This window comes from Hippocampus zosterae, chromosome 1 (genome assembly GCF_025434085.1).
Source record: "Hippocampus zosterae strain Florida chromosome 1, ASM2543408v3, whole genome shotgun sequence".
NCBI classification, from domain to species: domain Eukaryota; kingdom Metazoa; phylum Chordata; class Actinopteri; order Syngnathiformes; family Syngnathidae; genus Hippocampus; species Hippocampus zosterae.
Genome location: NC_067451.1, coordinates 11,313,359 through 11,340,013, shown reverse-complemented (window position 1 = coordinate 11,340,013; position 26,655 = coordinate 11,313,359). Strand labels below are relative to the sequence as shown.

General features: G+C 40.0%; 1 protein-coding gene across 4 annotated transcripts in view; it reads left to right on the top strand.

Moving 5' to 3' along the window:
* The window catches only part of slit3 (slit homolog 3 (Drosophila)), a 242,678-nt gene that overhangs the window by 189,001 nt on the left and 27,022 nt on the right, over window positions 1-26,655 (top strand). For all 4 annotated transcript variants that reach the window (XM_052086348.1, XM_052086267.1, XM_052086418.1 and 1 more), the window contains 11 exons: window positions 4,062-4,225; window positions 8,274-8,406; window positions 10,618-10,686; window positions 10,825-10,896; window positions 12,367-12,438; window positions 17,646-17,717; window positions 17,790-17,872; window positions 17,954-18,034; window positions 18,433-18,557; window positions 20,357-20,454; window positions 26,067-26,206. In XM_052086348.1, the coding sequence (XP_051942308.1) occupies window positions 4,062-4,225; window positions 8,274-8,406; window positions 10,618-10,686; window positions 10,825-10,896; window positions 12,367-12,438; window positions 17,646-17,717; window positions 17,790-17,872; window positions 17,954-18,034; window positions 18,433-18,557; window positions 20,357-20,454; window positions 26,067-26,206 (1,109 nt within the window). The remainder of the gene's footprint in view (window positions 1-4,061; window positions 4,226-8,273; window positions 8,407-10,617; window positions 10,687-10,824; window positions 10,897-12,366; window positions 12,439-17,645; window positions 17,718-17,789; window positions 17,873-17,953; window positions 18,035-18,432; window positions 18,558-20,356; window positions 20,455-26,066; window positions 26,207-26,655) is intronic.

The following is a 26,655-nucleotide window of genomic DNA, read 5'->3' as shown; positions in this document are numbered from 1 at the left end:
TTTCAACCAGGAACTCGTACGGTCAATCAATTGGTGTGCATGTTTGTTATGTTTTGTCAACATTGTTTTTGTCTGTCCAATTGGACTGAGATTTTTGACAACATTGTTAAGAACTGATATGCACAGACATTGATTTTCTTGGTTGTTCTAGTATATACTGAGCCAAAGGCTCGTTGTTTTATCAGCCACGTTCCCCGTTGCGTTTATGAGGGAGTGAATTACATGCCATTACTGCTTGTCTTCCGTCTTCCGACCACCAACTGTACATGTGAAGGTTGTAAATAATGTATTATATCAGCCTCATAAAACCTCAAAAGTTTATCTTTATTTTTTACTGTGAATACATACCGCAATATAAAAGTCTATCCCCCCTCAAAACAAAAAGAGCTCGTATACTCGTCAACGTCAATTCAAAGTTCTATCCCATTCTTTGTTGGAGTCAAGTTTTGACAGGAAGGTTGGACAAATAAAACATTGCTGCATAAAATTGAGCTGTAAAACGATATTTTCCATCGAATGGCTGAAACAGAAGTGAATTCCAAATAACCGTCTTTGCCTTTCACTCAGAATCTGGATAAGGTGGGATTTCTGCTGCAACTTGGTTGCGCTTACACAATGACACGTCAAGTTAATCTGCCATGTAGTGGAAGCGCATTTAAATGTTCTGCCCGTTACTGTACGTCACTTTCATCGATTGATCCCAAAAGATAAATGGTTTGTAGTCACTAAATAGCAATTTTAAGGCCTACTCTGAAAGTGGATAATGAATTCTCACGGCAGAATTTTCGGACATTATAAGACGTGAACGTGTTGCTGACTAACATAGCAGCACCAAATGACGCACACAAGTCTCTGGTATTAAGTCAAGGGTGCGGACTGAATACCGTATTTTCCGCACTATAAGGCGCACCGAAAAGTCTTCAATTTTCTTAAAAGCTCACGCCGCACCTTAAAATCCGGTTACAGAAATATGTCGACCCCAAGATGGCTCCTTCCTGGAGACATGCTTACAATGTTATAACTTGCTGTTGGTTCAGTGAACTGTGTCGCTGATTTATTAAATAAGTTTTTGTTGCAGCTCTGAAAAAAGGAGAGCTGTGGTGTTTTGTTTTTTTTAAACGCACACTTTATGAATGTTTTTCACAGTCTCAACTAATACAGTTACATCTGTCCGTCTCCTTGCCTACGCTTCTTCCTTAGACTCGAGAGGCGTTCGTGACCACCTCGGAAAAACGTAAATTAACGATTCCTTCACTGAAACGACGAAAATGGAAAATAATGCATCAAAACAGAAAATCAAGCGAGGAAATCACAAAATAAATTCTATAGCCCCTCCTACAGAATTTGTTTTGTGATTTCCTCGTTTGTGAATACAGTACACAACAAAGGAATAAATAACACTGCTGAGACAGTCCAGTCTCCTACAATTTACTGACATTTGATCGTTCTGTTTGAACTTCACTCAAGGAAATGCCAGAAGAAATTCTGTCGGAGGGCTATAGAATTTATTTTGTGATTTTCTGTTTTGATGCATTACTGTATTTTCAATTTTGGTCATTTAATTGAAGTAATCGTTAATTTACGTTTTTTGGAGGCGGTCATGAACGCGTATCTCGAGTCAAATGAAGGGCTGTGGCTCCATCTCGTGGATGCATTGTAGATTGCGCCTGTTAGTCCGGTACATGCAATATATATATAATTTTTTTTAAATAGCCCATTCATTGAAGGTACGCCTAAAAATCCAGTGTGCCTTTTAGTGTGGAAAATACAGTATATTAAACAACAAAAGTATTAAATAGGATCTTAAATTATGTAGGAAGGATGCCTTTAACGCTTACGGGATCACTCTGCTATGTTGTGCTTGTCCAGTTTGTTGGGATTACTAATCATGTTTTTGCATGTCTCAATGACAATCTGTTTGCAGTCAAAGGTTCATGGGACACATATTGTAAGATTCTATAGGTATACACATGAGTTTCCAGTTGATTAATTTGATGACAGGAGGTATTTACGAAAATAACCGTAATCTTTTGGGGGTTTTAGCCTTGCATCACTCTTGGTATTCAGTTTTATTTGTTGCATGCATTGTGTGCCATGAAAGAAACGAGGGGAAATTCTTGGAGAAAGCCTGTTTGCTCATTTCCTTATCCGCCATGTGTATTTTTATTTATTTATTTTTTAGTCTTCCTCTCCACCAACCCGCACACCCTTTCACACCTACCTCTTCTTTCCCAGTAGAGTGTGTGGGTTTAATTAAAAGATTAACACATCGAAAAGGGGAAGGAAAGGATTTTGCTGAGGTAGGGTCGCCACACACAGAGGTCAATTCATTGCGAGGAAATGAAAAAATGACTGTACTTCCGATGCGGTAGAAGCATCCTTTTAACATTGTGACACACAAAGAATTATTACGTGAATTGCTGAATTGTCCTGTCCAGAATTTGAAAGTCTATATGGGTCTTGTGTTGTTTGGAAAACAACTTTTAAAATGCATGGAAATGCCATGAATCAGTTCAAGGCTCATAAAAACTTAAAGACATTAAAAAAAATTTTAAGAAAGAAAATAGCATTTTATAACATTGCCATCTCCTTAAAATAATGGCACAAGTCTTTTTTTTCTTTTCTTTTTTGTCAGAAAACACAAAAAATATTAACCAAAGACCGATTATAAAGTTCCCGTATTATATCATTTCAGTGCTGTCCTTTGAAAAGCATGCGCATTTTGGGGAGGGGGGGAGGTTGTTTTACATTGATGAGATGTATGGAACGCCGACATTGTTTTTTTAATGACAAAAATTGACATTGTTTTTTTATTTTTTTTACTGGAAATCTATGTTATATTAATCGTTTAAGTTCACATGCAGAATTAAATTATCTTAACTTTTATTTATTATTATTTTAGCAAAGATGGCCAGAAGCCTAAGAAAATGTTTGAGGCGCAAAAAAAATTATAGTAATTTTAGTGAAAGTTTTAGTTAGGCTATTATTTTAAGAGAATGATTATATGTTTTTTAAAAATATAAAAACAGTATTTAAGTAAAGGTAATAATTCATTTTTTAACACAGCAGTGTTACGCGAAAATCCGTGGCCTGTTTATTACTGTAACCATGGTAACAAATGTCCCCGAAGCCGCATTACAAACGGAGCCAGAGCGAACCAGAAGCCCTGACCTGTCATTCATTTTTCAAGATGAATTTTTGTCTGAGAAAGTGATGCCAGCTGCCAAACCCTTGCTCCTCCTTCCCCCTCAGGTTTAATATGCCTCAACATAAATATCGCATGAGCTGTCGGAAAGGCAATAAAAAGCGATGAGAAGTCATTGAAAAAGAAAAATGCAATGAATATGATAACCTTCTTTTCTTTTGCTTCTTTTGCTGTTTGGCTCACCTGGCCTGGTTATCTCTAACTCTCCGTATCTCATTTAGTTCACAAAATGAATTAAAAAATGAATGATAACCTTTTTCTCCCGGCCTCTTTGATTTCCTCTTAGCCCCCCGACCACCACCACCACCACGCACTTCCATTGAATGTTCAGTTTATGACCGAATGTGTAGTTAGCAGTGTTGTAAAGTCAACATTGAAATTCTGCTGGTTCTAAGCAACTGAGAAACGCTTGCTCTCGCTTGCTTGTGGTGTCCCTTCTGTTCGTCTTTGTCATGTCTCTTCAGTGCAGCAAAGATTTGTTTTGAATGCAAAACCGATTAAGGGTCCGGTTGCCTTGATTCAACTTTCGCTGATACTAAACAGGAAATGTTTCACCTGGTTGTCCCAATACTATAAGGGGTGCTTATTTGTTGAGCTGATATGTCTAACATTCACTCTGGACACCGCAGTGTTAAACTCAATGGTCTCCACTTTCTGCAGTCCCATTTCTTTATTACCCACAATCTGCCCTGGAACAAAGTCTCTTCTAACTGTGGCCAACAGTACCGTCATTTTCTCAAAAAAACAGGTGACTCCAGCTAAGCCAAAGCGTAGATGAGAGATGGAAAACAGCAAGTCCCGACAAATTCAGTCTGCATATGCTCTGCTTATGTTCTGTTTGTGTGTCTTTTGGCAGTAACCTCCTGTCCAACCCGTATGTGTGTGACTGTCACTTGGCCTGGCTGGGTCAGTGGTTGAAGAAGACCAGAGTGGTGAGCGGAAACCCTCGCTGTCAGAGGCCCGCCTTCCTCAAGGAGATCCCCATCCAGGACGTGGCCAATCCCGACTTCACCTGCGATGGTAATGCGATGAGCTGTGGGACGGACATGTTTTGTTTTTGGCACATTAGAACATAATCCGAAACATTCTACCACATTACTATATTGATATGCTCACATCTTCTCAAACGTTCAGTGAACCAGAATTTAATATTTTATGTAATGGATTACGGGTTACCACTGCTCGGCGACGCCCACCGGGGGTTAAGACCCCTCCAGAGGCTTATCAAGCTTCATCACCAGACAATTAAGCATCTCAACAACATGACTATCCACAAAAACTAACGTTTACATGGATCAGCTGAGGCTGTGCTCTTGCATAACTTGCAAGCACATATGAGCGGTCGTAGCTATGGATAAATTAAAACAAATAAAATAGATTAATGATACACGGGGAGTTGGAAATATCGATTGGAACATCGCTCAAAGTCCAAGTTCCGACTGGAACAAATAGTGGATGAAGTCATCTGACGTAAAAAAAGGTCAGTGGCCGCAGGCACCATCTCCAATATCTGCATTTATTGGTTACATGATATATGAGTGTGTTGATATATTATCAGTGCATAAAGTTTTCAAGCATCATTTTTAAAAATTGTCAAAACTGCCACAAAAAAACAAAAAAAAAACGTTTGTTGCCAAGACTGCTGACGGTCAGATGAGTAATTCACAAGCAAAACAAATACTATGTCGTGGTTGTCCCTAAATTGGATCATTTTGAGGTTGGGCATCGTAATCCTCCAGTAGGATGCCTCTGACTTTCCAGCAGTGTTGAGCGCAGCATTTAAAAAAAAAAAAAAAAAAGGGATTAAAGTCTCCTGAGAGGAAAGGAAATTGAAATGATCAGGATGTAATTCTTCTTATTCAACGTGAATAAACTGGGTCGCGGTTCAGTGCTCATTACGTCAATGCTTAACCAAGCATTTAGATGCTCGCGTCTGTGTTTCGAGTCCTTGCGTCTTACGCGATCTGGCTCGGCGGTCGCGTTGTTATTTTGGAAACGCAGCAGCTCATAAGCATGCTCCACATCCTCGGCAGGGTATTGTGAGGCCAGTGCGAATGCTAACCGCTGGCCAGACGCCCCCAATGACATCATGACATCACTCTGTGGTTCCCGCTCTGACGCTGCCCTACCACGACAATGCCTTCCAATCGCCACCAAGGCTCCTCGCTGCGGTCGCCAAGTTTGATGCTGCGCTGATGCCTTTCTCTTCGTCCAGACTTACTTGGAATTGATTTTCACTCTTCTGATCATTTCCCGCGCTACAAACTTTTTTAAAGATCGTCTTGGAAAGTCGTTTGCTGGTTTGGCACTGGCAAAAAGTTGGTGTAAGATTTGACAATATGGAGTCATATAAATGCTATTGAAGAGGTTTATTACACGTTCTAACACTTGCATTTTAGTCTGTGGGTGGACTTGATGTGTAAATGTGTGTGTGCGTACATGTGCGTGTTTTGGGGCAGTCCTCAGTGCAGACAGAGTCACATATTGCCAACGAGCTGTCAATGAGCCCTATGACCTTTCCCGTTGTTGAAAAAGTCACCACTTTTGGGAATCTTTTTGAGTACAGCGGTTTGATATAAGGATAATCATGCAAAAAGTGCTTCTGAAGAATGGCTGCTGGAGGAGGCAATCCAGTGGACCCTCCGTGAATTGGTGGTTCGGCATTTCATCATTTTTTTCTGGGAATCTTTTTTTTTTCAAATATAAGTTATCATTAATATTTTAATGAATATATCAGTAGAACACTATCTTGAAATGAATCAGCTATGAAAGATAGCATGTCCACAATTGGTGAAATAAATACTTTTGACTTTCTTCAGAGTCAGGCTAACTTGAGCTCGTTTATACTGTGACGTTATTTAATAAAGCAGAAAGGCTGAGCTTGCTCTGAAAAAATCTAAAATAATTTTACCAGTGTACTACTTTTTGATTTTATTCAGAAAAAGTTTTTACTTCTACATTTACTAATGTACCAAATATTCTACATTTAACAAACAATAGCTCAGTTTTTAATGTGCAATTGCAGTACCGTGATACTGTGAAACCACTCGAGCTTATCATACCATCAGAATCTGATACCAGCTCGTGAATACTCATCAAAGAGATGTAAAAGGAAGCTATTGTATATCCATGAAACTACCTATAACTGGAAATGTACCCCTAAGAGAGCACCGTTCACAAGGGAGAAACAAAACACATTTTCTGACCCCTTTTGATGGGGTGAAGCACTCATTGAATCCAAACAGTCGACCATCTGAGTAGATTACACAATTGTTTGGACCGTATTGGACTCTTAATCTCTGTAAGTGGACAATTAGCTTGTGTTTCTAAACCACAGTCAGCTCCTGTCCAAACTTTGTGCAATTTAAGGAGGTGTACTGCTTGAATTTCATTACAAACTGCAAAATCTTGCCTGGCAATGACATCACAATACGCAAAAAGCACGACCACTAAATATAAACCTATTTTGGGTGTCCATTTACACACACACACAAACACACACGCACTCACGCACAAAAACTCAAATTGCGTTGTTATTGGCTCGGTGGGTCCTCCTCATTATCCTTCATTATGGTTTTAACTCTGTTGGCTTTCACTCTATTCGAAGCACAGTTCAAGTGTTCCCATAATGCGACAAGCAGCGCAACGTTAGCACATTGTGTGAGTGTGTGTTTGTGTGTCATAGGGGGAAATGAAAGCCTTTCTCAGCCAAGAACAATGCTTTGGGCTGTGATCATTCCTAACTCTTCAGTGTGTGAGGCCTGTACAACAAGCCATATGTTTTTGGGGAGGGGGTTGTGACCATTTGTATATAAGCATGCTTAGCTTGGATTTTCAAGTGTTACATCTGTACTAGCTAGCACACCTCTCAAGTGTTTTTATTTATATACTGTATATATGTGGGGGGGGGGGGGGGGGGGGTTGAAGTGGGGGTGGGGGGGAATACGTCCTTGTCACACAGTCCTTGTTGATTTTAAGTGTTGTCTTATCAGCCTCTGTTCATCTGAGGTTAGATAAGACTTTATTGATCCCACTCTAAGATTAATTTGTGGCAGCAGTGTGAAGAAAAGGCACAAAATACAATACAATACAATACATGCTGATTTATATAGCGCTTTTACAACAGCGCTTACATACAAAATAAGAGAGAATAACAATACAAATAGGCTCAGATGAACAACTTGGACAAATGTATGCTCGCAAATAGCCCCCTGGAAGAAAAAAAAAAACATCACAAAGCTCAAATGTCTAAAAAAAATGGTGGAGGCATAGCTCGCTCGCATGCCAACCAACTGCACGTCGCCGAATAACCACTAATGAAAATGAAAGGCGGGGAGAAGGGACTAAGGTCAGACAACAAAGTGCATCACGTGACATTGATTTAGCCACGCCCACAAAACTGGAATGGGGAATAACACGCTATAGTCCCAATATAGAGTACTAAGGATTTCTCAGGGTTAGAGGGTAATTAATTCATCATTCAAATAGACACCTCCTTCAAATAAATGCCTGTACAGTAAATGCATGATGCAGATGAATAAAACACAAACGTTTATTGCACTGGTGAGCTTTTTTTTAACTGGAAAAGGATTTTTACATATCCACTGCATATGTTGGAATGCTCAGATAAGAACAGCATCCACATGCGCAATTTGAATCATTAAATGGGGAAAAACTCCCCTTCGTTTTCTTTCAACGCCCTAAGCCTAAGGTAAGACAATCCTTTATTTATAGTTCACCCGTTTTTTAAGAGCTAAAGTTAAACTATGGCTGCAAGAGTTGTCGGGATAATACAAGCTCTTGTTATGCTAAAAACGTGCTAATGTTGCCCATTTATCTACCTGCTAAGTATGCACAATTAGTCTCAAACACCATCATCCCACCATAGTGGATAAAGTCAGCATTGACTCAGATTGATAGTGCTTGTTGGGGGAGGAATTCTTGTTGAGCAATGCACCAAACTCCCAGATTGCAAAAAAAAAACGTGCTGCCATCTCTCTCTCTCATCTCTCTCTCTCGCTCCCTCCCGCTCGCTCTCTCTGACCAAGCCCCGTGCTCCGTCTTTCAGGTGGCGAGGACAACGGCTGCCTTCCTGCATCTGGCTGCCCTGATGTTTGCACATGCTCAGACAGTGTGGTGCGATGCAGCAACAGAGGGCTGCACTCGCTGCCCAAGGGCATTCCCAAGGACGCCACGGAACTGTGAGTCTGGTGCACACTTTCCTGCCAAGCAGACGCACATAAAATCCAAAATATTTAGACCAATGGATTTCTTATAATCAATAAAATAGTTGGGAACCATAAAAGCAAGGCCGGGGAATGTATTCACTTGTTATTTGTGAGTCATGATAAAATGTCACAATGTTAACGAGCAACAAAATTTTTTTGGGGGGGTGCACAGTTGTTGCCAGGCAGTGTTCATAAGGCTCAATCATAAGTGCCCCATAGGCCCATGACTTAATTGCCATATGACATTCTCATTTTAACATTTATCGGTGTTATTTATTCAAAGATGTCTCATCAATATTAATCACAGTCTGCGATTGGCTGGCAACCAGTTCAGGTTGTGCCCCACTTACTGCCTGAAGACAGCTGCGATAGGCTCCAGCATGCCCGCAACCCTCATGAGGATAAGCACATTAGAAAATGGATAAACTACAGTGTCACATTGAAACTTACTTAAACACATTGTAAACACACACCCAAAATTTTATGTTGAACAGGAAAATTTAAAATAGATTAACCAAATTCATCCAGTGGAGCACTGACCCCCACTGATGAAAATTAATCCAGACCAAAACGACTGATAAAATGAATTCTTCTTTTTTTTTTTTTTTGGTTACCAGAAAAGCAATTATTTCACTTTAAATGTAATTGCACTTTTTTCTATGTGAAAATAATTCTTAGCAGATGACACATGATCAGCATCGTGCGAGGGCTGATTGGTTGTGAAAAGTTTTGTGCTGATGTAAATTGCGTGAATTGTATTTTTCCGGGGATGTCCGTTTGGAAGGGGGAATGGAAAGCCCCCAAGCAGCATTACTGAAAGCTGGACGGTGAAACCACAAACTGTCCACGTTTTGAAATTGCTTTCTAAACCACATTCACTGGTTTGTAATGCTACGATGCCAAAGGTGCAGAAGCCACGGTCAGTTGTGTAAACACTTTGCCTAAACACTGCTAAGGCTGTTAAGTCTATCCTTTCTACCTGACTATATTCTATTTATCTATTATTTTTCTTTTTAATTAAGAGTCACAGCAATAGTAAAAGAGCAATAACGTTGGCAGCTAGGGTAAATGGTACGGAAGATTTATTTTGTTTTTTCACGGAGAGAATATCCCTCATACTAAAGCTGAACGACAACATTGTCGCCGCTCCACAAGCTCTGGAATGACTCCCGCTCCTCGGGGTCAATAACAGTGATTAGGTATTGATTAGGCCCAAGAAGACACTCCATCATAGTGTCCACTCGACCTACTTCTGAGCCAGGAGAAAGATGGGGGAGTAGCATGTCACAAAGCATGTGTGTGTGTGAGGCATGTTGCATTATTCCATTCGTGTCGAAGTAAAAACTTCACTGACATGCGTTCAAGTGCAGTTTTTGTAGCATTGCTCCACAAGCTAAACATCCCAAACCTTATTTCTCTTTGATTTTATCTTTTTTAAGATACACGAGACCCGACTTGCAAATCCTTCCGTCATTCTTTGCTTTGACTTCCAAGCACAAACTTGACAATAAAATAAGCAGCAGTTTGGCAATAAAAAATAAATCACCAAAAGAGTCTTGAAGCTGTTTAACTCCATTCCCTGTTGAAGTTTACAAAAAATGTTAACACACCAGGTCTGTAGTCTCAGTACACGCACGCACGCACGCACACACACACACACACACACACACAGTATGTATGTAAGTAAGTAAGTAATACAATATCTGTATTGAGCAGAGTGTATTTGAATTCTTTCAAATGCCTCATCCATCGATTTCGTTGTTGCTTCTTCACGATGGTTTCCATTTGATAGTTTTATGTCCAGTTATATGCAAACAAGGGAATATCTTTTTTTTAATGAATATTCACTTTCAGCAAAACATGCGAGTTGGCATGTGTCAACTTGCTAATGGCACATGCTACCCCAACAAGCCCCACCTCTTGAAATACAATACGTACACTATGTAATATACTTAATTTGCTTGCAATATATCTGAATATGTTTTGTCATATTTCTTCACAGTGTTTATAAAAATATATATAATTTACAAAAAAAAATGTGGATATGGTCTCTCTTTGGTAGTTTTCTCGAATCCTGACAGTTTATCAATAGCAAACCAAGACAAGACGTGTTTCACTTTGTTCCCCATATATTCTGTAGCGGTGTTTCCTCTCAAATATATATACCATGTATTCTCCTTGCAGTTATCTGGAGGGTAATATGCTGACTACTGTGCCCAAGGAGCTGGCGGCCCTGAAGCATCTGTTACTGGTGTACGTACATGTGGTCGCTCGTACTTGTCTACTAAGTCCTCATGTGGTAGAAGAAGCGTGTGTGTCATGTGTCGTGTGTGTGTGTGTGTGTGTGTGTGTGCGCGCGTCTGTCTTAAACATGTATGTTTGCCTCTACAGAGACCTGAGCAACAACAGTATCAGCACGGTGCCGCCGTACACCTTCAGCAACATGACTCAACTGGCCACGCTGTAAGTTATTCATATGGGGCCACAATCAGTGAGGCGATCATATTGCAGTGACAGATTTCCATTGCTGACCGATTTGTTAAACTCTTAAACATGTGATTGCTCCAAAATATTGCGTCCATGTTTATAATTCGGCAGAACAGAACTTGCCTTTACATTTGCATTGCTCCATAAAAGTAATTTAAAACATTTTATTTTACACTCCATGCCCATTGACACTGGTCACTCCACAAGGTTGGAGTGACACTATGCATTTTTACTTGAAACGTATCCGGTTTTGTGCAGTCACGCTCGTTCACGCCAGGGAGTCACCCAGTGCAAACAACTACATCAGTTAGCCCCCAGAAAAACATCAACGGAACAGACTGTGATTTAAGTGTGCGGCTCAAGGGTGTCTTTACTGCACTGCAGGGGAAGAGATAGTCCACCGCTTCTTTCCGTTCTCGCAAGAATTAAGTTGACAGTTCTGTGAAACATAATGCAGCATAATGTGTTGGAACTGAACGCCAATGCGCCGGTGCACATGAGCAAACCTCTGCAGCGAAGCATAGGGAAAAAATGGCAACACAAGTAAAAAAAAACATGGCGGACACATGTCATTGAAAAGGTCGTATTTTAGCCCAAATGTGGTTTATGCTGGGAGGTTCGGCTTCCAGGCATGTAATTTCAGATAAAAATTCATTTTCTAGAAAAGCTTTTCCGAGTAACCCTGAAAATAAGCCAGTTTTCTACTAAAGATAGGGCATTGCTGTTTGTACAAACTCATACAAAAATATGATGAGAACAAGCTGTCCTTCTACATTTGACTTTGAAAAGCCCACAATGAGAAGCTGCACTCGCACAGGGAAAAAAAAAAAAAAACACCAGTTTCACCAGTCGACATGAAATTGGATGGACACAATGGAACAGGACGCATTAAAATGTCTCAAGGGCCCATAAATGAAATTGAAAATGAAGTCAGCCATTTTGCGGAGCTTTTTGATAAACTCAGACTACAGGATTTGTCGAAATGAACCCCAGTTGGAACAGGTATACAAGCCAGATGGGCGGCACTAAAGCGAACCATTTTCAGCAATCGACATGAAATGGGATGGCCATTTCTATCGTGACAGACGCACGACAAAGTCTTGAGTCCCATTCAAAAGTACAGTATTTGGAACAACAAGGTCTGTTCCTTTTGGTTTTTGTTGCATACTGAGAACAGATGCCATGCCGTTATCCAATAGAATGCCATTCTGTTTTATTTTGGGGCACGTCCCATCCTCCCAGCAATGCCGCCGTACATAATACAAATGCGAGAAATCACCATTGCCGGTGTTGAATTGCGAAGCTTTATATGCCTACACCATAAAGCTTCCAGTAATAAAGGGTACAGATAGCAAAATGGCATATGATCTCAAGAAACAACGTATGCAGGAGAAATCTCATGTGCTTGGAACTAAGGCCTGTGACCTTGTCTATTCTCTTCGACAGCATCCTGAGCTACAACCAGATTCGCTGCATCCCTGTCCACGCCTTCCACGGTCTCAAGTCGCTCCGCCTGCTGTGAGTCACAAGCACCCACGTCGCAGTGCTCTCTGCCTTGCTGCTTTGGAACTAAATCAAAATTTAATCAGCCCCCTTTGGCGCAGTGCCATGTGCAAAGCATGTCGCAGCCACCGGCTCGTTTGTTGCGCCGGGCTACCCGAAGAGATAAAAGTGATGAGCTCTCATCATGTGCATGATGCGAGGAGCTCGATTCCCGATGTGTCCCTCTTTCCTCCATCCATCCTTCTGTCCTCTCCTGCCTTCTTGCCGCCCACCCGCTGTTGGGTTTGATGAATGGACCTTCAGCATGTGTTTCTCTCTCTCATCCATCAGCTTGTCCACCCTCTTCTCACGACCCAAATGCACAGCGTGCCTGCCTTTTGCCGCCTTGCCGCCATGGTCAATCCGATGCTGTTCATTGGCCTCTAATTTCTAATTAATTGTTAGGTTTTCCGGTGAGCTGTAGTGATTTCCACACACAAAAAAAATTAAGTCGCAGAGGTGCTTAGTTCGTCAATTACAAAATACAAACGTTGTATGACAGCAGTGAACAATTAAATCACTTCCCAGTCATCAGCAGTTTGGCAAATAAGTAAAGCAGCTTTATTTACATAGCATATTTCGGACACAAGGCAACTCAGTGTGCCACAGACACAATGTCCAAAAGCATTTACAAACACAACAGCTAACAACATTCAGAAGCAAAGCAACTTACCAAAACTTATGAAAGGAACATACATAGGCAACATTTGAACACATTAACAGAAAACTTAAAAAACATTGAAAACATTTACAAGTAATGAAATAAAATTAAGTTTCCAAAATGACAAAAACACTGTCCTGTTGATTTCAAGATGTTTAAGAACAATTTATGAAACAGGATCAATTCATATATCTTTTCAGACTTCATACATTCAATCCCAGGTAAATGTTTTTCAAATGTTTTCAAGAGTGAGGAAAAAAAGGTCTGAAAATGGCCACACACACACACACACACACACACACACACACACACACACACACAGAACACAGAATGAGTTAACACCCCTCCCAGATAAAGCTCACTGTTTCACAAAACAAAGAATTACTAGTCGTGTATTTAAAAAAAAAAAAAAAAGCTAGACCTGCCAGCTCAATGCTAACATGTTTTGAAATATTAATGGTAACAGTTAGCATTGACAGTCGTGGTTTTAAAGCCATGAATATTTGAAAACAAACGGTACGGCATCATGCATAGCCTATAGAACATACAGGAAGACTCACTAGCATATATATTTTGTCCTCTGTTAAAAGCAACTAGCATTATAGAATCTTATTTTCTGTGACCGTAATAGAAGTCCTTATGGTTTGTGTCTGTATGTCTGTAGTATACCGCCCCCAGTGGCCAAGAAGTGCACACCAAAAGTAGCAGCACAATGAATTAAAATGTAGCATTAAATAAATATATTAAATATATCATATATACTTTTTGCATTCTCTTCAATTATTGTATTTTATTACCGGTACTCTGTTTTTCTAAAAAGCATATCAAAGTGTTTTTTTTGGGAATGGATGGAAATATAATTTGAAGCGCAAGTTTTGAGTTTCAAGTGTAGTCCCAGAGAAAATTAAAAGTCTCAAGTATCTCAAGGCACATCATTTTTAATAGAATCGCACTGCATGGCCTTTAAACGTCACTGCAATCAGTAAAACTGATTTTGTGTCATGCATAACTAATATTAAAGACCCTCTGGCTTCATTACACGGAAATGTGCCAATAGTTTGTGTCTGATCATTTCCTCTATGATCGTTTCATCAAATGTTACGTCTCAAATCCTCTTTACAAGTCTTTCAACCGCACTCTCACTTGACCCAGTTTTTTAAAGCCGCACACCCCCTTTCATCAACCTGACAGCCCTCTCTCTTTCACTAACTTGAGATTTTTCAGTTTTTATTTCCTGGTCGTCCTTTGTGACTTATAAATGGAACTTAATGTCTCACCGTTACAATCATTTTGCCCACCTTCAGGTTGTTTGGGGCTATAAAGTTGTGATTATTACACCAGACTGACATTACACCTTTAAGTGTGCTGCCCCTGGAGCCTGTTTTGGTTCTAAAGAAAACTTGCAGGTGTCATGGCAGCACTAGCGTTGTCGTATGTCCCGGATGAGTGCAGCACGTCTTGTGTTTGGATTCCTTATAAGAAAGCAGGTTGACTACTATGTAGTTGAAAACTACTATTTAGTCAAATTATAAAAGGAAAAAGGATTACAACTCATCCACATTTCGTACATTTGATGAAATTACTCTATTTAGGGGTGTGTTTTACCCTCATGCAAATGGGCCACTGCTCTTCCCACCCAACTGTCAAACGTATAGCTTTCATTACAATGACATGGGGGCAAGGGTGTTGTGTGGCGACCCACTACTTGTCCTCAAGCATCCCAGCGTGTAAGGGCAAAAGCAAGACGCCATGAAGATGATGTGCACTAGACAGAACATCATCGGCAAAATGCTAACTAAATAACATTTGTCAGTGAGTGTGGAGATCAGTGCATGAGGTCCATACAATTAAAATCAAACACATTCACTTTGTTGTACAGTACTGTACGTGCCATTGATAACCCTGCTAGCCAGTGCTAATATGAGCTAACAATGCAGCTCTGTCTACCTTGTGGATTGCACATAATCATGCTTTCATGTAAGCCAGTCGCCAACTCACAACCAGATTTTCACACTCAGACTAACTGGCCAACTTGACTCCAGCTCTTCAGTCATTCATTCAGCCACGCCTCTTAAAGACAGATCTAATGCACAAATACTCCTATGTGTGTGTTTGAGTGTCTGTGCGTGCGTGCGTGCGCGAGTGCATGTGGAAGAGACTTTCATCTTGACTCCACTTTAATAAAGATTTAGATTGTGTTATATTGAGTATGTTTTGTTGTATTTTGATACCATAGTCTGACACCCAAATTTTCATTTGAAAAGATATGCAGCCAAGTACAAACAAGGACATCAAAATAATAGCAAGCTTTTTTTTTTTTTTAGTTCCAAGCGCTCACCTGGCGGACATTCACAGATTGCTTTCCTTTTTCATCCTTCCTGCCTATCCTCCTTTCATTTCAGTTCATGTTGCCTTGGGGACCGCCCCCGCTTAGTAACCTGTTGCCGGGCAGTCATCACTGTCACACTCTTATTACCCGCAGCACTCCTCTGGACCAAGCAGTGGAGGGAGAGCCATTAGTAACTGACACAAAAACATGTCCCGGTGAAGTTTTTTTGGCAGACATGCACTTTTGTGCAGCAGAGACAGATTGCTGCATACACTATGTACAGTAATTAAACACAGACGTGTGTGTGTGTGTGTGTGTGTGTGTGTATATACACTATATATATATACTGTACATACAAATACATACATACTTACATACAGAAAATAGATTTGTACTCACGTGCCAAAATAGATTTTTTAAAAACACATTTTACTTGATAAGCAATGACCTAATGAAATTAATTAAAAGAAGATCCAATGTATATGTAAAATTACTTTGGTGAGGTCATGGCTAAAATGGACCCCAGTGACCCACTTTGGCCCTCGCATGAGTGTCCCCTTCCCTACTAAAACATGTGTGCCTTCAGTCGCATCGGTATTTATCTAACCAAACAGTTACGTGCCTTTAAAAAAAAAAAAAGAAGAATATTCCCTTCGGCTAGTTCGCCAGCGTGGACACCTTTAGAGTTGCTCGTTGTGTACCATGAGTGAGCGTACGTCACTCGGGCAAGGTTGGCAGAGCAAGAAGAGTATAGTGTAAAAATCTGCTTGACAGCCACTATGTCTACAGGGGATTCACTCTGGCAGGGCAGTCTTAGAGTGCCTCGTTTTCACGGTGTTAAAAATCTTTGTGGCGAGCGGAAGCTTAAGGTGGATATGTATTTGCAGCTCAAACATGGAGTAATGTGTAGGCGTATGAAAGATGGTATAAAGAGTTATAGTAATACTATTTGATTGACAGTTTCATAGGTTGCGGTTTCAACGCATTCAGTGGATACGCCCACAGCACCCGCATTTGAGAGTAGAGAAAAAAACTATTTTTTCATCATAATACCTCATCTTGGATCCTTATTATTTTATTTTTTTTGCTTCAAATCATTCAAATTTAGCATGGTTGATAGCAACACTCTCTGGTGTGTCAAATTTAATGGACACATTTATTTTCATTCTACAGGGTTAATAATAAATCATACTGTACCTACAACTAACCTGTATTTCAGGGGAAAAATAACTGACAAATTGATGCAAAAATATCACAGGAGTTTTAAATGCTTGAGGTGTCAGATTGAAGAACGAAGCATTCCATGAGTGTATTTGCAGGTGCTCGTCAAAAAATTTGAATGTCATGAAAAAAGTTTATTTCAGGAATCCTCTATTTTTTTTAAAAAGTGAAACTTGTGTCATGCATACATTCATTCCACATATGCTACATCTCAAGTGTTAATTCATTTTCATGTAGATGGTTAAATCTGATTTTTTTAATTACTATCTCAGAAAATTCGAACAAACAGCATCAGAAGCCTGGGTGAGGTCAAGAAAGACCAGATTGCTGCAATTTGTTGACGAACACCTGTATTTCTCCACTATTTTAAAGATGTAGTTGCTGTATTTTGTTTTTAAGTGTAGCATTTTTTTCATTATGTGAAGCACATAAAATCACATTGTGTATGAAAAATCTGCCTTTCCTTGCCTTGCTTATCAAAGGATATTGTTAAAACAAACACATGCACCCACGCACACTTTCCATTAAAATACACAAAGGCACATTTGTACACACTATGTCCTATATTCCATTCCAGTAGCAGCAGCTTCATTTCTGTGAACACAAGCTTTCTGTTTAGTTTCTTTTTATCTATAAATATTTTAGTCATGTTCCATTATAGACGTGCGCGGTGGTCTTGTGCCGCAGATAATTTGAATAATTTATCGACCTGAACAAGGCCGTCTGGCAGTCGATGTGATTTACCTCACATGACGGCTGCGACTCCGTGTTTTTTTTTTCGATGAATTTTAATACTCCATTGAGATCAATCAAAAGCATGAAAGTTTCATATCAAATCAATTGACAGGTAGATTCATATTATTAATCTTTGGGTGGATACCACAACTCTGTAATGACCCCTTACTATCTCATATGGTGTTGCAAATATGGCGAATCAAGAGAAATTGCTACATATATCCACTCCTTTCTCAGGACTCTTCACGGAAACGACCTCTCAACTATCCCAGACGGCGCGTTCAACCACCTCACCGCTTTGTCTCACCTGTGAGTACATCACAAAAGGTGTCGGCAATACCAACGGATTATTGGAACGCTATTTTGTGAAAATGTGTGCAGGGCTCTCGGTGCCAACCCCTTGTACTGCAACTGCGAGCTACGCTGGCTCTCCCAGTGGGTGAAGGCTGGTTTTAAAGAACCTGGTAGGAGTCATACAAGTCATACAACAGTAAAATGCTGTTTATGTGGAATATGTTCCTAAAAACCCGAGTGATTGTTGTCAGGCATCGCTCGCTGCACCGGACCTCCTGACATGGCTGACAGGCTGCTGCTGACCACACCACTCAACAAATTCCAGTGTAAAGGTACAAAAGGCTCTTTTAAACACTTTGTGGGCCACCATGAAATGTTTTATGTCCCACTGAAATCTTCATTCAGAAGAAGTTCCCAAAAGAAAGAGGAGACTCTTCTCTGGGCAGACAAAAATAATAAGCATGGTCTGTTAAGTACCGGGTAATCAGTGTTAGAACATGGTTTGGTTGAGCCACAAACAGAGGTTCCTGACCAAAAAGCCGCGAAAACGGACTAAATGAGTTAATGGCGGCCATGTTAAATCCCAAAAGAATAATACATTCCTTGCTGGGGTGTGCCTCTAATTTAGGTGGCAAGGGATTGTTTCCGCATCAACACTCTGGCTAGAGCTGGAGCATCTTGCTAATTTCTTAGCAACACTGTCATCCTCTTCATTTGTTTAATGGCTCAGGTCCAGTGGATATCAGCCTTGTGTCGAAATGTGCCCCCTGCCTGGCGGAGCCTTGCCGGAATAACGGCACATGTGTGTCCGACCCATCTGGATCCTACCAGTGCACCTGTCCATTTGGATTTAAGGTGAGACACACGCACACAACAGAAAAATGAATGAGTTAACTTCTCATGGATGTAACTTCCCAATAATGTAGTCTTCCCATTCTCTGGACCATGTGACTTCCCATTTACAGCCCAGGCCACGTTTAGCTTCTCCCCAACATCCAAATACGTTGAGATGCATCAATTGAACTTACCTCATTGACATCACTTTCCTCTTGGCCAGGGCTTTTACAGGCATCTTCGAGTATTTAAAGAAAGCACGTAAACCTTCTCAACAAACAGTTGTAGAAATTTGCCACCAAAAAAATGTAAGAATGAATAAATGAATAAATCAGTTGTTGAATTTGTAACTCGCGAGCCGCAAATGAGTTGACTTTATATTGGTTTGAGAGCTAATTCCCACCCGAATATCAAACTGCGCTCGCACAGAATATGACTAATCCGAAAATAGAGATATCAGGTGAATCGTGTAATTCGCAGAATTGGCTTTACGTGCAGCCAAATCCCAGATCCTCGACGGATAACCACATCGCATAAGCCCATGGTATTAGCGGGTTTATCCGGTTTAGCTCCAGCCGTGCATGCATAATAAATGGGGCCGTTCATCAGCGAAGACATGATGACTGCATCGGAGGTTCTGACCGACCCAAAGACAAAAGGGTCTGTGCTTATTCTCCTGAGTCTTGTAACTGCAAAGGCATGCTAATCTTCTACTGACAAGGGGAAATCTACATTGGAGGAGTGTGTATGTGTAAACGTGTTTCTACTCATGTATAATTGAAGGAGCAAGGATGCAATGAATGGGCTTCCCCATTTTTCAAGGTTGAATCACAGTGCTTCTCAAAACTTGGTTCTGGGGATCCACGGGGGTCTGCGGGCCATAGTTTAAGTGTGTAAAAGATCATTTGTAATAAATTATTTCATATTATTTTTAAAAAGCCAGTAATATCTACTGTGCATACCATTAGTCTAATAACATAATTGCCCAAGTCGCATTTGAACATTTTCAGAAACCAAGAAAAAAAAATAGCAGGCACATCAGTATTTTTTTATTCAGTTGATAGCACAAATTAAAAAAATAAAATGGTGAATCAATTTTGTGAAGAGGCTAAAAATATGTCATCCAAAGCATGAAAACAAATAAATATAAGGAACCAATTACTTACTTGCCGCAACTTTAGGTCAATTAAAAGCTCTGACTGTGACATCATCACAAATCAGACATCCTGAATGGAAAAAGCACAGAGGGAGTATTACTGGTATTATAAAATGTATATATATATATATATATATATATATATATATATATATATATATATATATATGTGTGTGTGTGTGTATGTGTCCTTTAACATCAGGACACATACATGCATCAAAACCTATTCAAATGGTTTTTAAGGTTCCTATTTTGAGGCCCTTAAAAAGGTGATTCATTTGTCAAATGATAGATTCCATTATCCACACTTTTACAGATCTTTGTACATGAATGCGACCCTTATAACCACTGCACTTTTAAAAGGAGGACAAAGGCTCTTGTCAAAGTCACAGACTGGAAAATGGTATGTTTGGGTGCACATGAGTGTTCCTAGGGCATGCACTGTGACAGTGTTAATTAAAACTTGTCAGAAAAAAAAAATCCATCCGTGTGAGAAAAGAATAGGAAATAATGACAAGAGAACGGCGGAAGATGATGCTGTGATCTTAGCTATCAGTGAAGTGGCCTGCTGAAGGCAGTATCTTTTTTGGTAACTTTTTCCCCACTCACAACACATTTCTGTCATTATATCCAATTTTATTTTTCACTTTCTTGTCTTTCTCAGGGTCAGGACTGCGAAGTGGCCATTAACGCCTGCGTTAGCTTCCCCTGCCTGAATGGAGGGACGTGTCACCTTCAGCCGGGCCTTGAAGACCACTTTAGGTACCAACTTGAGTTGCAGGCCTTTATTCATGTGTGTGTGTGTGTCTGTGTGTGTGTGTGTGTGTGTTAGAGTATAAACGTACCATCATAGCAATGACCAGAGACCTTGAAAAAATGCCCTCTGATTGGTTGCCTAGTAAGTGCTATGAGGTGATATTACGACATTTACAGGTAATATTTACAGCTGGGATAATACATAATAATTTTCTCTGCGACATAAATAGTCAACTCATAGCGTTTTTATTGAAAGTGCACTTTAAAAAAACCCAAACCGAAATGTGTTATACCTACATAAAAGCTGGACATAAAATAAAAAGGCAGTCTCATGATGTGTTGAACAAAAAAAATAAAAATGTGTTTTAAAGTGCATTTTAAAAATAGACAGCAGAGGGAAGCGTCAAGACAGCCAGTGGAGCGGGAGGCCAGAAAAGGGATTTTCTGCTCCCTCTTGCGTGTTACAGTTAAAGAGGCTCGCAGCAGCCAACTGGAAATGCTTGAGGAAGGACCAGCTGACTCCAAAGCAAAGTGCATGACAATAATCTGAATGTATGTACCGAAGTATGATTACCGCATGAAGTTTCTTACTTTATGATTCGTGTGAATTTTAATCGTCTTTATTTCACACAAAAAATGGAAAATCATATTCAACATGACATTATTAATTCAGGTACTCTTAAGTAATATTGTTTTTTATACCAAAGTAAAAGACAGCAAACCTTCGTTATCTTGTGAAAATACGTTGCTTTATTTCAGTTGATTCAAATGTGGTGGTCGACCTAAAACAGCCGAAGAATGTTTTTTTTTAATATAAAACAAATTCACTATAGAACATGGTCATTTTCATCTTAAGGTGTGTGTTCATTCACCTTGCCCAAAACAATACTTAAGATCATTTCTAGGAAGCAGCACTGCACATATAAAAGCCAATAGGCTAAAAATTTTGAAGGAAAAAATTGTGGAGTAAACCAACCCGAGTATTAAATCAATATGTAGCATGAAGTACCATTGGAAATAAAATACACTTCATCTCATCATTTACTTATAAATTAAAAAAAGGATTTCCATGAATGGAAAATAATCCGTAAAAAAAAAATCAATGTATTTTGATATCTTTTGGCTTCTTTGAGCAGTGCATCACTCAAGAAGACGACTAACTTTGACTTTGTGATGTATTTTATTGTCTGTGAATGGGAGATGGTTTGGATGGCAGATGAGAAAAGTTTCATTTGATCTGCTCTCTGACCTCAACCACCCCTCAGAAATGTCCTTGAATTCTGACAGTCATCATCGTCAGTCTGCACCCCCTCGGATGCTTTGACGTAAATCCGTCAACGCTTACTTTCTATATGCTTATTTATTACTTGACGCTAACGTCATCGCCTTTATATTCTTGCCGCTGCTCAATCTGCTGAAGGAAACGTGAGCCACCCTGGCTTGCATCTACGGACAACGAAGGGCTTTGTTGTCAGCGAGCATCATGTCCACTGAATTGAAGACTGGAAACGTAAAGATTTTTTTTCCCCTCAGATAGCCTGTAAATCAAGCAGTCTAATAGCTGTAACGGTTCTGGCATTTTTAAGCAGATGTGTAACACAATCCAAAAATCATTCATGCACATACAATATATCCATAGGAGGTGATCTTGATGGCTTTGCAGCATTGCCTCATAACGTATCATCATTGGACACTTCATTAGGGACACCTGCACAATCGCAGGAGAGCCAAAATGAGGACTGTAAAAGAAATCATCTTTTTGCAGAGATGATGTTAAGGCCGCTGCACACCAGGTGATGCAGCCAAATACACCAAGATATATAGATGGAGCTACAATGGGAAATATGGATGAAATAGGAACCGAATTACTCCTTAAAATTTAGCTTTTGTGTAGGAAAAACTGTTTTTGTGCATTAGCGCCTGAAGAAAATCTGGTTTTAAAAAAACTCAACAGCTTTATATTAGATTTAATGTGTATTACGTCATTATTTCTCAAGGTTGACCCTTTTGTTTTTACTCCTCCACATTGGGAACGCCCTTTTCCGCTTCATTTAAAAATATCCACCGATTGCACGTACATGTCCAAATTCCGAGGCATCAATGGCTCAAAATTAGCGTGATATTTCAGACACTGGCTCTTGCCTGAAAAACTTCACATGATTAGCACAAATGGAAAATTGGTGGAAAGAGCAATATGAGCAGTAGAATAAGTCATGTACTGTATTTCAACAGTCACTTTTGTTTTTTTTCGTGAATTCGTTTTTCGGACTTCAGTGGCATTTCAAGTGCTCACTTCATATTTGAGAAAATTGCACTGATGGCGGCCACTTGTGATTTTGTTTTCAAGATGAACATCAAAGAAACCGAATGTTGCCAATATGGTACACTAGTGTTTTAGCACATATGCCTCACAACTCTCAGGCCGGTTACAAATCTCGGTTATGGTCTTTCTGTTGGGACTTGTACATGTTCGGGTACTTCAGCGTCCTCTCAGAATGCCGGAACTTGTTCGTTTTACTGAAAAGACCAAATTAGGGAATGGCAACTGGTGGCCCATGCGCTGCATGCAACCACACTCTACAGTGGCCTTGATTACCACCCTCAACTGCTTTTTTCTTTTCTTTGAAAAAACTTGTTTTCTACAAACCCGAAAACAGTCGGGAAATGGGGATGAAGGAATCCAAAATCTGAAAACAAAAAATAAGAATAAATACAGAAGAAAAGAAATAAAATAAAAGAAATAAAATCTGAATATGTGTATCTGAAAGTGCCAAATTACAAATATGCAGGGATCGACTGCACTTTTAAGTTGTAATATCTCAAATCACCACAAAATGGCAGACATGTTTAGTTGCACTTACGCTGAGTACTATTCTTGATATAATATATATAATACATACTGTATAATTATATAATTTTTCCCATTTGAAAATTATATGTAGAACACACAAAGTACCTTAATAATAAACGTTCGAGTGAGTTTTGTGAACAAATGTACAAATTTAGTTCTTTCACTTAATGCTGGTTTCTTGTTCAGCAGTTTTGTGCCATCCTTGAATGGGAATATGTATGCTAGAGAGCCCTTTACACTTGTGATCTTATTTTGTTGTTTGCTTCAAGCCTTTTGTTGTTGGGTCAGGATAGTGGACCTTTTATACTCAAAAATGAAATTCATTTCGAGCCTCTATTTTGCATGTATGCACATATTTTGTCCGTATTTAAAATGACATTTTTGTCATACAAATGCGAGGTCCTATGTGGCCCCACCGGCAACACTGATAAAAAATTGCGAGCCCCGCCAGCAGTTAAGTTGCCCATACTGGCTCTTAATTGTGCTGACGTGTCAATATAAAGTGATTTGCCATTGGCTGGCGACTAATCCTGGATATCCCCCAACTGTGGAGGATGGATGACAAGTTTGCAGCAGTATACAACTGCATTGCACCATCCTGAGAGCAGTCTCCTATGGCTCTCTCTCTTTCTTGAATGCCCTGCTGTGTCGCACACGTGTGGCAAACAAGAAGAAGACAAGTGTCTTTTTGGAGAGCCCTTTTGGCCTTTCAAAGCTTTCAATATGCATGTGGCCTTTAGCGGCCCCGGCCGCTAATGATATCCTGGCTCCTTTTACCCTTTTACAGATGCCCTCCTAATGTTGATAGCAGCTCAGGTAGACGTGTGTGTCCTCAATGACCACCTCTTTGACATTAGGACATGTTTTATAATCCTTTGGAGATTTTCAATAAGTGCAATTAGGTGCGGAACTCTGCAGGCGGATGGTGTCATTTAAAATATCGACGCTGGGATCCGATTGGTGCACTTCACTCTATGGTCCTAGAAATGTTGTATTTTTCTCTTCTTAATGTTCTTCCTTTTCGATGATAACTCCCGGTTTAGTGTACCATAAATAAGCTTGTTTATTTTTTCACCTCCGCTACTCACGTAGAAGAGTAATTTTTCCTCACGGTAGAACTTTGTACCAGATCCATACACATATTTACTGTTTGCAGTCATTTGGAAACAAATGCTCTTATAGGAAATAGTGAATTGTAACCTGTTCCAGAAACAAACTATCACAGTAAAAAAATGAATAATTACTTACCTGCATGGACGGTTTTAAGTGACATTTAACAATTTAGTGAGGACATAAAATTCTATTTCATTGGTTTTAATTGTCATTCAAAATGCTCTTCCCTTTTTACCTCTTTATCAGAATATGAACTGTTTCAGGTCAAACCGCTCGAAGTTCCACTGTAGTAACCGACATTAAAATATCGTAGCGTGTTAGTAGCGTAATGTTCATCGGTATGATGCTACTGCAAATCACTAACACTATCCACAGTTCCCAGTGCCTACATCGAGGAAAATTGTGCTCCAAAGTCATATACAACAAAGCTGAAGTTGAGCACTGATTCTTTCCACAAGGGGTAAAATTACAAGTACCGCATTTTAAGAATCATAAAGCATCAACGTTAACGAACATTTTGCTGTTTTTACTACTCCATAATTTAGCATTGCCACATGCCATATTAAACTGCAGCATTTCAGAAAAAAATGTATGTTCTCCAGTTTATGAATATTAGATGACATGTATCTCTCTTATATGTTAAATTGGTTGAAATGTTATAAATTCAAGACAATCCGCCCTGCTGTGACATTTACTTTATTAACGCAAACCCTACTCGGATTTCAAACATAATCACTGTGTTAGATGCTGGAGAAAAAGAACATTTCAGGAGAAAGTGGAGATTGGGAAAGAAAATATTTAAAATGGGTGAAAAATGAGCCGGTGTGACAGCAGCACACGGCAAATATTCTGTTGCTGAAAGGCAGCGTACATGCAAGTGTGTGTGCACGTGTGTGCGTGTGTGTGTGCGTGTGTGTGTGTGCGTGTGTGTGTGTGTGTGTGTGTGGGTGTGTGTGTGTGTGTGGTGTGTGTGTATGTGTGTGTGGATGGGGGTGGGGGGCTGTTCCAAGTTGCCACTCACTCGCTTGGGGATGACTTTACTTGTAAAAAGTTCTTTTCATCCAGTAAAAAAAAAAAAGAGGGTCAGCTTGATGAAGTGTAAGAGACAAATGCAAGGATGAGAAGTGAAGAAAGAAGGTGGGCGAGCTGCTGAGTGCAGCTGCGGTCAAGAAAATGTGTGCGCGTGTGGTGTGTGTGGTTGAGGGGGATTACAAGTGTGTGAGATACAAGCGGGGGAGGAATACAAATTGCAGCCATCAAGAGGGAAAAAGTGAGGTGTGTCAACAGAAGGTGAAGATGTTAAAAGGAAAGCAGGAGGAGGTGGGGCAAGCTCAAGATAACTGAAGAAGCAATGCTCAATCAGGTTTAGTGGTGTGTTCTAACATCTGGATTCTGCTTTTAAATGAAGATTAAATTCGTCCATTTTAAGATTACAGTATTGCAATCTATTGACTCGTGATACATTTTTATGAGTTGTTTGTAATATTTTAGTCACAAAATGAGAAACAGAGAATGATATTCTGACGGGGGTGGGGGGTGGGGGGGGGGTGTTAATTGTATTCTATTGTCTGGTTTCATCCCAGGATAGTGATTTTTATTTCAAGTTCAAGCGACATGACTCAAATTAGCCTCATGGTATAATTTTGCTGTACAGCTGCACGTGCTCGCCGGGCTTCGAGGGCCAACGCTGCGAGGTGAACCCGGACGATTGCGAAGACAACGACTGTGAGAACAATGCCACCTGCGTTGACGGCATCAACAACTACACTTGTGTCTGTCCGCCCAACTACACAGGTATGAGGAAACACACCAACCTACCCTCTTTGTGCATTAAAGTCAGGGTCATCGAGCAAGAACATTTGCTTCATTATGTTCAAAGTCAACAAAGGCCAGATTGACAGATGTCTCTAAAAGATTATCCTGAGCGATACCGTGCGGTGTGTCAACAGTGCATTATTTATTTCGTTTTTTTAAATCTCTGTTATTCTATTTACATAGCTGCTGCACCTATCACACTTTAGCATGCCCACTTCATACGAAAGACACAGGTCAGGATATATACCCTTTCACACCATAGTGTCGTGAACATAATAGAAATTGGCTGCTTAGTGAAAATGTGTCCAAAGTAAGTAAGTGACTTTTAGGTAACTTGGACTGTTTCCCCCTGAGAGTCCCTGCGCAAGTGCTTACTCACAAAAAAATGGCCATTTTCCCTTTTGCCGGTTGGTGAGTCTGTAATGGAC